This window comes from Oncorhynchus masou, chromosome 29 (genome assembly GCF_036934945.1).
Source record: "Oncorhynchus masou masou isolate Uvic2021 chromosome 29, UVic_Omas_1.1, whole genome shotgun sequence".
In the NCBI taxonomy this organism is placed as follows: Eukaryota; Metazoa; Chordata; class Actinopteri; order Salmoniformes; family Salmonidae; genus Oncorhynchus; species Oncorhynchus masou.
The window spans coordinates 58,166,313-58,178,945 of record NC_088240.1 but is presented as its reverse complement, the minus strand read 5'-3'; the positions used below and the strand labels follow the sequence as shown (position 1 = coordinate 58,178,945).

The following is a 12,633-nucleotide window of genomic DNA, read 5'->3' as shown; positions in this document are numbered from 1 at the left end:
TACCTTTTGTCATTCAGTGCAGGTTCAATGGTGGTCTTGTTTGCTATGTGACATCCTGGAGTTACATCTGTACATCTCTCGTAGACTTATTTATTTTGGTCCTCATCTGATCATCACTGAAAATAAGAATAATTCATTGCAGTCATTTCAGTCCTCGCCTGAGCAGCACAGACTTGGAACTAAGAGCAATTCATTGCAGTCATTTCAGTTCTCATCTTAACAGCACTGACCTAAAATGTTTTAGAGTAATCCCTTCCTCATGTTATGTTTGCAACCTGAGCTGTGGAAAAGTTAGACCATGTGTATTTCTCTCTTGCAGGAGAATTGATGTTTCTCCCAGTGCTTTTAAGAAACACTCTCACCTGTTTGAGGGGATGAAAAGCTCCGGGGAAGGCAGTTACAAGGTGACTGAACATTTTTGAAAATATGAAGTATTTTGGAAAACTGACAAAACCAACAGCAAGCGAGCGAGTGAGCCAGCCATCCCCCTTTAGACTGCGTTCTCCGTCTAAGCCTGTGCTCGTCTTTGAAGGGAGATGCATAACGTCTAAAAGCAAAGCAAATGCAAAAACGAGGCACATTGAATTTGTTGTGTGTTATATACTCCCCCTCCACGTATGATGATTTGGTTATACTGTGGGTACAAGCCCCCATGAGGCCATTGAGTCGAAAAACATGAGGGGTCAGAAATGGAAACAGCCAATTGCTCCTGTGTCCAAGCCATTCAAAAGGACTCTAAACAAATGTCATAGTAAGTATTATTCTTCAACAAATAAGGGGAAATATAGTCAAAAGCAAAACCTGTTGTACGTATAGAGTGCTTATACAGTCTCTAGTCTAGGCCTACTTATAACTTTGGTCGTTTGATGAAATCGGAATGAGACCATTTTGCGGTATGGTTAAGTTGAACTTTCTTCAAAACGGAAACATTTTAGGGGAATGAAACAGCGTGAAAGTCAATGAACTCAACCTTCAGGAGTTTGTAACCTTATTATGTCCGGTTGTATCGCAGAGATTCAACATTGTGTTGTGCAAACCTGGGAAAGTACACTGAACAAAAATATAAACGCAACAATTTAGAAGATTTTACTGAGTTACAGTTCATATAAGGAAATCAGTCAATTGAAATGAATGTATTAGAGACTAAAATCTGTGAATTTCACATGACTGGGAATACAGATATGCATCTGTTGTTCACAGATACACTATACATCTCTGAAAAAAATATTTTTTTAAAGACCACTGCAAAATGATCAGTTTCTCAGGTTTTACTATTTATAGGTATGTGTTTGGGTAAAATTAACATTTTTGTTTTATTCTATTGACAACATTTCTCTCAAATTCCAAATAAAACATTGTAATTTAGAGCATTTATTTGAAGAAAATTACAACAAGATGCAGTGTTGTCAGACCTCGAATAATGCAAAGAAAATAAGTTAACAATACTAATGTTTTAACTTAGGAAGAGTTCAGAAAATCATCACCGATCCTCCACCAAATTTCACAGTGGGTGCGAGACACTGTGGCTTGTAGTCCTCTCAAGATTTGTCATCGCCAGCCCAATCTCCAGACCTGCACCCCATTGAAAACCTCTGGAATGTGGGTGACTTTATGCCACTCCTGGCACAAAAATGTAAGCAGCTCTTCCTCTTGATCACTTTCCAGAGGTGTTCAATGGGGTTCAGGTCTGGAGATTGGACTGGCCCTGACTGGCCCTGACAGGGTCCATCACAAAGATAAATCTGCCCGATTCCAGACTTGCTGAAGCACCCCCAGATCATCACCGATCCTCCACCAAATTTCACAGTGGGTGTGAGACCTGGAGAGGCCTTCAAGCTACAGTGTCTCGCACCCACTATGCAATTTGGTGGAAGATTGATGATGATCTGCGGGTGCTTCAGCTAGGCTGGAATCGGGCAGATTTGTGTTTGAAATCAAATCAAATTCAAATGTTATTTTATTTGTCACATACACATGGTTAGCAGATGTTAATGCGAGTGTAGCGAAATGCTTGTGCTTCCAGTTCCGACAATGCAGTAATAACCAACAAGTAATCTAACTAACAATTCCAAAACTAATTTCTTATACACAGTGTAAGGGGATAAAGAATATGGTACATAAAGATATGAATGAGTGATGGTGCAGAGCAGCATAGGCAAGATACAGTAGATGGTATCGAGTACAGTATATACATATGAGATGAGTATGTAAACAAAGTGGCATAGTTAAAGTGGCTAGTGATACATGTATTACATAAGGATGCAGTAGATGATAGAGTACAGTATATACGTATACATATGAGATGAATAATGTATGATATGTAAACATTATATTAGGAAGCATTGTTTAAAGTGGCTAGTGATATATTTTACATCCTTTCCCATCAATTCCCAGAAGGACGTATGAATCAAGCCACATCCAAGGTTGTCCTGGAAGTAAACTTCCTTCTGCTCTGACAATGTTCCCCAACTCTGAGGATTGGTTTTTCCAGCAGGACAATGTTACATGCCACACAGCCAGGTCAATCAAGGTGTGGATGGAGGACCACCAGATCAAGACCCTGTCAGGGCCAGCCCAATATCTAGACCTGAACCCCATTGAAAACCTCTGGAATGTGATCAAGAGGAAGATGGATGGTCACAAGCCATCAAACAAAGCCGAGCTGCTTGAATTTTTGCTCCAGGAGTGGCATAAAGTCACCCAACATCAATGTGAAAGACTGGTGGAGAGCAGGCCAAGACGCATGAAAGCTGTGATTAAAAATCTGAGATATTCCATCAAATATAGATTTCTGAACTCTTCCTAATATTGTGTTGTTTAACAATGAATATGAACTTATTTTCTTTGCATTATTCGAGGTCTGACAACACGGCATCTTTTTTGTTATTTTGACCAGTTGTCATTTACTGCAAATAAATGCTCTAAATGACAATATTTTTTTATTTGGAATTTAAGAGAAATGTTGTCAGTAGTTAATAGAATAAAACAAAAATGTTCATTTTCCCTAAAAACATACCGCTGGTTTTACTATTTATGGGTATCTTAATTTTTTCCAGTGCTGTATATACAAAAGTATGTGGACACCCCTTCAAATTAGTTGATTCTGCTATTTCAGCCACACCAGTTGCTGACAGGTATATAAAATCAAGCACACAGCCATGCAATCAACATAGACAAACATTGGCAATATAATGGCCTTACTGAAGAGCTCAGTGACTTTCAACATGGCACCGTCTTAGGATGACACCTTTCCAAAAAGTGTTAGTCAAATTTCTGCCCTGCTAGAGCTGCCCTGGTCAACTGTAAGTACTGTTATTGTGAAATGGAAACATCTATTAGCAACAACGGCTCAGCTGTGAAGTGGGAGGCCACACAAGCTCACAGAACGGGATCGCCGAGTGCTGAAGCAGCCCGTAGAAAATGTCCGTCCTCAGTTGCAACACTCACTCCCGAGTTCCAAACTGCCTCTGTAAGCAATGTCAGCACAATAACTGTTTGTCATGAGCTTCATGAATGGGTTTCCAGGGAAGACATGTTCAGCTTCCAGGAATTGTGAGCAGATGCTTGCGACAGGGGGCTGTGCATTAATATGGTAAAAATGAGGTGATGGCGGCGGATGAATTGTACGACAATGGGCCTCAGGATCTCTTCAAGGTATCTCTGTGCATTCAAATTGCCATCAATAAAATGCAGTTGTGTTCTTCGTCCATAGCTTATGCCTGCCCATACCATAACCCCACCGTCACCATGGGGCACTCTGTTCACAACGTTGACATCAGCAAACCACTCGTCCACATGACGCCATTCATGCCGTCTGCCATCTGCCCAGTACAGTAGAAACCGGGATTATTCCGTGAAAAGCACAATTCTCTTACGTGCCAGTGGCCATCGAAGGTGAGCATTTGCCCACTGAAGTCAGTTACGACACCGAACTGCAGTCAGGTCAAGTACTTGGTGAGGACAACGAGCACGCAGATGAGCGTCCCTGAGATGGTTTCTGACAGTTTGTACAGAAATTATTTGGTTGTGCAAACCAACAGTTTCATCAGCTGTCCAGGTGGCTGGTCTCGCAGGTGAAGAAGCCGGATGTGGAGGTCCTGGGCTGGCGTGGTTACACGTGGTCTGCGGTTGTGAGGCCGGTCGGATGTACTGCCAAATTCTCTAAAACGAAGTTGTGGCTTATGGTAGAGAAATGAACTCTCTGACAATAGCCTGCCAATGGCACACTCCTTCAAAACTTGGGACATCTGTGGTATTGTGTTGTGTGACATTTTAGAGTGGCCTTTTATTGTCCCCAGCACAAGCACAAGGTGCACCTGTGTAATGATCATGCTGTTTAATCAGCTTCTTGATATGCCACGCCTGTGAGGTGGATGGAGTATCTCACCACTACCATGGATGTAAACAAATGCGTGCACAATATTTGAGAGAAATATGTTTTTGTGCGTATGCAATATTTCTGGGATATTTTATTTCAGCTCATAAAACATGGGACCAACACTTTAAATTTTGCGTTTATATTTTTGTTCAGTGTAGTTCCAGAATGGTCTGTTTTCACTTATGCCGGTCAACTGTAACACAGCAGCCGTTAATCGGGCAGTTCCCAGAATTTGTTGGTTATTTATGGTCTTGTAACAGTTCTCCTGGCCCCTCGCATGCAGTGTACAAACAAGACTGACTGCAGACTGACCATCACTTCTCCACGCTAACCCATAGCATGTCCACATCCTTGTGTTCTTTTTCTTTTTACCTGCACAGGATGAAGGTAAAAAAATGAAGGGTGACTCAATGGACCTTCGTCTGGATATTGAGCGCCGTAAAAAATATTCCACCCGGGAGAGTGATTATAAACAGGATAGGGGGAGAGATTCAGGAGACTCCCCAGAGGCTAGCAGGGAGAGGTCCGCTGAGAAATCCTCCAAGCACCACAAGAAGTCCAAGTATGTTCAACCAACTCGCACTCTATAACAGTGGTTCTCAAACTTCTCCCCGGGGCCCCCAGCTGTTCCACGTATTTGATTTATTGCATAACTAGCACGCCTGATTCAACTTGTCAACTAATCATCAGGCCTTTGACGAATTGAATCAGGTGAGCCAGTTCAGAGCTACAACAAAATTGTGAAAGGTCTGAGGGTCCCTGAGGAGAGTTTATTTTTTTTAGAACCACTGCTCTATCACAATTACTTTACTTTACTACATTCTATTTACTACGTTTACTTTACAAGTCCTGTTCATATCTAAAACTAGCCAGGGTTGTACAAGACAAGCAATGGAGCCAAATGTCAATAACAATAAACTGACTTTTAAAGGGGGTTTTGGTCCCTCAACCTTCACGTCTTCCTCCAGGAAAAACAAGAAGAAGCCATCTCGCTCCTCCTCTTCCTCTTCTTCTGCCGAATCTCACAGGGGAGGAGACTATCCCCATGAGGAGCCTGAGCCCAAAGACGAAGGCTTTAACAAGGCCAGGCTGGGGCCTCGGGGGGACTATGGCGGTCCCACGGAGAGGGGACGAGGACGCGGAGGCTTTGTAAGTCTGCTCATGGACGTGCGCTTATATTCATTTTAGAAAGTAAAGGGTCTAATAAAGAATATAAGCATCAAGAGAACAAGACAAAGTACAACCAAACCACAACTAACCTGAAACAAAACATTTAAAATAGAAAAATATGTCATGATGGCACGTTTGTTTTCTTCTTTGACGTTGCACTTGGACAGATTTCTACCGGAAATCAAACTCAAGGATAGTTATTTTCATTTGTGCAATAATTATTGTCTTCTTGTTTTTATGATCTGGGTTCTCTGTGTCTGACTCATATTGCAGCAATTTAGAATAAGAGGAAGGGGCTGGAACAGGGAAAATGACCAGGGAAACAATTCCAACAGTAATACCGCTAACATTTGCATACCAGTTCACCCCAAGAATGAGGACTGGGAACCAGAGTACACCCCCAAGAGCCGAAAATACTACTTGGTAGGTTTGTACCCATGCCATTATAAATTATATATTTGTTTCCTCTTGCCTATATATAACATTCCATCCTCAAATTAATTAATTCCTCAAGTCAAATCGGTGAATTCACCAAATTCGCAACTCCTTTGAACTTGCTAACAATGGTATTACCTTCAAGCTCACTTCAAGATATTAACTGTTAACTCTCTCTTTTCCTGACTTTCCATTTCTCCTTCAGCATGATGACAGGGAGGGCGAGAGGAAGTGGGTGGACAACCGAGGACGTGGAGGACGGGGGAACTTCCTGCGTGGCAGCAGGGGCCGTTTCATTATCCGGAAGGCCAGCGTTGGCTTACCCAACAACCACGCCAACAACAACAACAGCCCCAAGTGGACACATGACAAGTTCCAGGTCAACGGAGGGAAGGAGGAGGGCGAGCCCCAGGAGGAGGACACAGAGCAGGACCACAAAGACCAGGAGAAGTCTGAAGACATGGAAACCGCTGAGCAGTGAGGGAGCTCAGGGAGAGAGAAACATTGTACCAGCACAGTGGAAATGTTCTACTGTCTCAAGTCATCTGGGTCGTGTTGAAATGGATGAAAACGGACTGAAACGGGAGGAAAGGACTGCCTGAACTTGTCAAATAACAAACACTGTCCAATAAGAAACTAGCTGGACTTGTCCAATTACAAAAGACCCTGCTCACAGCCTATATCCATCACAATGGTTGGACATGGGAAAGCTTTGCCCATGCACAAATACACACATTAGCAATCAATCAGGACTCACTTTGACACAATATCTTTACATAACATTATGTTATACCTTTGTCAGGGTATAGCTAACTTGTGTTTTATCTGCTTATAGTAGAAACACTGTTAGACAGTGAACTGCTGTGTTGGAATAGGAAATCTACGTAACCAACCTCTGCGCTTGATAGGTTAGCGCGATGAAGAGTGCATTGTGGGGTGTTATGCCTCTTAGTACAGGGCTGATGCAACATTGCATAACACTTTTTAAAAACATTTTTATGTCTTGATGCAAAAAAGTCACATTTTTACAGAGCATGACAGGAGGATATTTTTGTGCCTTAGACTTAATAAAATATGTCGGACACATAATATATATAATTAAATTTACATTTGAGGCCAAACAGATGAATACTATACTAGAAGATAAACATTTTATTTATTTATTATACAGTAGTGATAAATCGTACACTATTACACATTAGATATCTTTTTAGACCAGTTTAGCCATCAACTGCAGAAAATACAGTATGCTGTTGACTTTAGCAAGTTTTAGGATTCAACAATGTAACCTACGGATTCAAATACGTAACCTGCTGATTCAAATACGTAACATGCAACTTTGCAGCATGTTTTTGGATTCTAACAGGCTAAAGTACAGCTAGAGGCAATCAAATCCCCTTTTTACATGACAACTGGGCCAGTGTCTAATAGTCTATATGGTTTAGACCGTATGGTTTATAGTGGTCTTGCTAGTCCAGCATCTTGCAAGTGACCCCTCTGACAATGGGACCAAATTGGGTCAAAGGTTATATTCTACAGACCTGCACTGTGGAGTGAAACAAGATGCTCACAGTCCCCTAGAAGAGCAAACAGCAGTGGTGGAAAAATTACCCAATCGTCATCCCTTAAAAGAAAATGAAAAAAAAGTAAAAGTTGAAAGTCACCCAGTAAAATTCTACTTGAGTAAAAGTCTAAAAGTATTTGATTTTAAATATACTTAAGTAACAAAAGTTAATTAAAAAAAAAATATATACTTAAGTATCAAAAGTAAAAGGATAAATAATTAAAAATTCCTTACATTAATCAAACCAGACAGCACCCTTTTTTTGTTTTTTAAATGTATGGATAGCCAGGGGCACACTCCAACACTCAGACATAATTAACAAACAAAGCATGTGTTCTATGAGTCCGCCAGATCAGAGGCAGTAGGTTTGACCAGGGGCGTTCTATTGATAAGTGCGTGAATTTTACTGCCCCGGGCTAAGCATTCGAAATGTAAGTACTTTTGAGTTTCAGGGAAAATGTGCGGAGTGAAAAGTACAATATTTTCTTTAGGAATATAGTGAAGTCAAAATTATAAACAGTAAAGGAAAGTACAGATACTCCCCCCAAAAAACTACTTAGGTTGTACTTTAAAGTATTTAAGTACTTTACACCACTGGGAAACAGAGACTGTTAAATAAAATGGCATACCCTGTCTGCAAAGTCACAATGGGCTACCTGGATGTTTATCTTGTCTAGTTTGTTGAGAATCCTCTATTGGATTGTTATATCTTGTACATTTCAAAACAGTTAACTTGGTCTTGGGTTGGGTGTGTGTACTACTTATTAATGGCTCAATTTATAATTATTTGTAGCAATTAATGCTTCCTTTGTATATGAAGAAAAAAATGGTGATTGATTATATCACGGCATTGATTAGATCATGGCACACTCAATGCTTTGATGTGATAGGTTTTCTCATTGAATGGGGACTTTTCCCCCTTGTGCAACGTCTGTTAAGTTTTGATTGCTGAGTAGTATGTGTGGGGTGCAACACAGTAAACTTTGGTGGAATATAAAATAAAATAACTTCTAAGGTATTTGAATTTGATCCAAAATGATTTGTGCTCTTCGATAAAATATAGTTTATAAAAAATTATAGAAAAGTAGACTGTTGCACTACTTGGATTTGTATGTCTTGCTGTGGGAGGCACTACTCTTTAATGTACATGATAAATGTTGTGGTTGACACTTTCATGTTCAATTTTATGTGGTTGGGGCAATAACTTTTTTAAATGGTTCCTGTAGCCAATGTTTTTCAGATGTAAATTAAAAAGAACTTTGGTTAACTTAACATCTGTTAAATTTACTTCTGTGTTGCTTATTTTTCATATCTTTATTCAATAAGGAGTTGAAAATCTAACATTTACATTATTGACACCTGTCTATACTGTACTGGAAAGGTGAGGTTGTAAGAGCCAGAGCATAGACCACACAGTACATGCACTATACACGAAAGAGCAGAGATTTATAAGTCGTTATACTGACTGTCAGTACTGTATTCTGTGTATAGGGAAGAGAAGTGGTGAATGCTTTGATTTACAGATGTAGGATCTTAATTTGATCATTCTTTTGTTTATGAGAATTTTACTGCACTGCAGGAAATGCAGATAAGCTTCATCCTTATTACAAGATGGCGTCGCAGTCGGATGTGTGTTTTCTCTTGTCCCGTCTTGTGTTTTGTCTTCCTCGTTTTTTCCATATATTTTGTATATATTTTAAGCACTCTTTCCATCTAAGGACTGAATATACTTTCCTGCAACACGCCTCACCCAATGTGGTACGGATCTCTTTCTAAAATTATCCGCCAAAATGGTTGCAACCCCTATTACTAGCCTGTTCAACCTCTCGTATCGTCTGAGATCCCCAAAGATTGGAAAGCTGCCGCGGTCATCCCCCTTCAAAGGGGGAGACAATCTAGACCTAAACTGTTATAGACCTATATCCATCCTGACCTGCCTTTCTAAAATCTTCGAAAGACAAGTTAACAAACAGACCACCACCCATTTAGAATCCCACCGTACTTCTCCACTATGCAATCTGGTTTCCCGAGCTGGTCATGGGTGCACCTCAGCCACGCTCAAGGTCCTAAACAATATCATAACCGCCATCAATAAAAGACAGTACTGTGCAGCCGTCGTCATCAACTTGGCCAAGGCTTTTGACTGTCAATCACCGCATTCTTATCGGCAGACTCAATAGCCTTGGTTTCTCAAATGACTGCCTCGCCTGGTTCACCAACTACTTCTCAGAGTTCAATGTGTCAAATTGGAGGGCCTGTTGTCCGGACCTCTGGCAGTCTCTATGGGGGTGCCACAGTGTTTAATTCTCGGGCTGACTCTTTCTCTGTATATATCAATGATGTCGCTCTTGCTGCTGGTGATTCTCTGATCCACCTCTAGAATATGTGGACAACTACAAATACCTAGGTGTCTGGTTAGACTGTAAACTCTCCTTCCTGACTCACATTTAGCATCTCCAATCCAAATTAAATTTAGAATCGTATTCCTATTTCGCAACAAAGCCTCCTTCACTCATGCTGCCAAACTTACCCTTGTAAAACTGACTATCCTACCGATCCTTGACTTCGGCGATGTCATTTACAAAATAGCCTCCAACACTCGACTCAGCAAATTGGATGTAATCTACCACAGTGTCATCTGATTTCTCACCAAAGCCCCATATTCTACCCACCACTGCGACCTGTATGCTCTCTTTGGCTGGCCCTCGCTAAATATTCGTTGCCAAACCCACTGGCTCCAGGTCATCTATGAGTCTATGCTAGGTAAAACTGAGTCTGATCTCTATCAGTAGCACACGCTCCAGCAGGTATATTTCTCTGGTCATCCCCAAAGCCAACACCCCCTTTGGCTGCCTTTCCTTCCAGTTCTCTGCCGCCAATGAATGGAACAAATTGCAAAAACCACTGAAGCTGGAGACTTAAATCTTCCTCTCTAACTTTATGCATCAGCTGTCAGAGAAGCTTACCGATTACTATACCTGTACCTGTACCCAACTACCTCATCCCCACATTGTTATTTATTTATATATATTTTTTGCTCTTTTGCACCCCTATATCCCTACTTGCACATCATCATCTGCACATCTATCACTCCAGTGTTAATTCTATATTGTAATTATTTCACCTCTACATTTCACACTACATTTGCACGCACTGTGCATAGATTTTTCAATTGTGTTACTGACTGTGCGTTTGTTTATCCCATGTGAAACTGTGTTGTTGTTTTTGTTGCACTGCCTTACCTTATCTTGGCCAGGTCGCAGCTGTAAATTAGAACTTGCTCTCAACTCGCTTACCTGGTTAAATAAATGTGAAATTGAAAAAATGTTTTTTTAAATATTTTTTTTACATAAATTCACTGAAACTACACGCTAAAACACGGTTGGCACTCCAGTTTCATTTTCACCCCATTTAGCACCTGATTTTCATGACATGGCACAAGTGAGGTGGTGGGCCTTTCCCCTTTTGCTCTCTATTGCTCCTCTATTATTCCTCAGGTGGCTGTTGACATTACAGATTCCCATCACACCAACTCATTGAATGCTCTTCTCCTTGAAGTTTGCGGTTGTGTAAAAATATATAATTTTTTAGCCTTTAGTGTGTGTACTTCACTGTATTTACGGTTGGGATATCGCTCTTCAATTGTAAAAGTTCAAAATCGCTGTTAGGACGTCTTTAACAGTGTTGCACGTTTATGTACAGTCATGGCCAAATGCTTTGAGAATGACACAAATATTAATTTTCACAAAGTCTGCTGCCTCAGTTTGTATGATGGCAATTTGAATATACTCCAGATTGTTATGAGGGGTGATCAGATGAATTGCAATTAATTGCAAAGTCCCTCTTTGCCATGCAAATGATCTGAATCCCCCAAAAACATTTCCACTGCATTTCAGCCTTTGACCAGCTGACATCATGTCAGTGATTCTCTCATTAACACAGGTGTGAGTGTTGATGAGGACAAGGCTGAATATCACTGTATCATGCTAATTGAGTCGAATAACAGGCTGGAAGCTTCAAAAGGAGGCTGTTGCTTGGAATCATAGTTCTTCCTCTGTCAACCATGGTTACCTGCCAGGAAACACGTGCTGTCATCATTGCTTTGAACAAAAATGGCTTCACAGGCAAGGATATTTCTGCCAGTAAGATTTCACCTAAAAACCATTTATCAGATCATCAAGAACTTCAGGGAAAGCGGTTCAATTGTTGTGAAGAAGGCTTCAGGGCACCCAAGAAAGTCCAGCAAGCGCCAGGAACGTCTCCTAAAGTTGATTCAGCTTGTAGGAATGGCAGAAGGCAGGTGTGAGTGCATCTGCACGCACAGTGAGGTGAAGACTTTTGGAGGATGGACTGGTGTCAAGAAGGGCAGCAAAGAAGCCACTTCTCTCCAGGAAAAACACCAGGGACAGACTGATATTCGGCAAAAGGTACAGGGATTGGACTGCTGAGGACTGGGGTAAAGTAATTTTCTCTGACGAATCCCCTTTCCGATTCTTCGAGGCATCCGGAAAAAAGCTTGTCCTGAGAAGACAAGGTGAGCGCTACCATCCTGTGTCATGCCAACAGTAAAGCATCCTGAGTGTGTGGGGTTGCTTCTCAGCCAAGAGAGTGGGCTCACTCACAATTTTGTCTAAGAACACAGCCATGAATAAAGAATGGTACCAACACATCCTCCGAGAGCATCTTCTCCCAACCATCCAGGAACAGTTTGGTGATGAACAATGCCATTTCCAGCATAACTGAGCACCTTGCCATAAGGCAAAAGTGATAACTAAGTGGCTTGGGGAACAAAACATCGATATTTTGGGTCCATGGCCAGGAAACTCCGCAGACCTTAATCCCATTGAGAACTTGTGGTCAATCCTCAAGAGGCGGGTGGACAAACAAAACCCCACAAATTCTGACAAACTCCAAGCATGGATTATGCTAGAATGGGCTGCCATCAGTCAGGATGTGGCCCAGAAGTTACTTGACAGCATGCCAGGGCGGATTGCAGACACACACACACACACACACACACACACACACACACACACACACACACACACACACACACACACACACACACACACACACACACACACAC

At 41.3% G+C, this 12,633-nt stretch overlaps 1 protein-coding gene across 5 annotated transcripts in view; it reads left to right on the top strand.

Moving 5' to 3' along the window:
* Positions 1 to 8,819, top strand: part of LOC135520093 (thyroid hormone receptor-associated protein 3-like) — a 31,929-nt gene extending 23,110 nt beyond the window's left edge. For 4 of the 5 annotated variants that reach the window (XM_064945423.1, XM_064945422.1, XM_064945424.1 and 1 more), the window contains 5 exons: positions 320 to 404; positions 4,759 to 4,940; positions 5,347 to 5,527; positions 5,822 to 5,971; positions 6,189 to 8,819. In XM_064945423.1, the coding sequence (XP_064801495.1) occupies positions 320 to 404; positions 4,759 to 4,940; positions 5,347 to 5,527; positions 5,822 to 5,971; positions 6,189 to 6,464 (874 nt within the window). In that variant the 3' untranslated portion in view covers positions 6,465 to 8,819. Of the gene's footprint in view, positions 1 to 319; positions 405 to 4,758; positions 4,941 to 5,346; positions 5,528 to 5,821; positions 5,976 to 6,188 lie in introns of all 5 variants that reach the window. The other variant, XM_064945426.1, reaches the window with a different exon arrangement.
* The last annotated feature ends 3,814 nt before the right edge of the window (positions 8,820 to 12,633 follow it).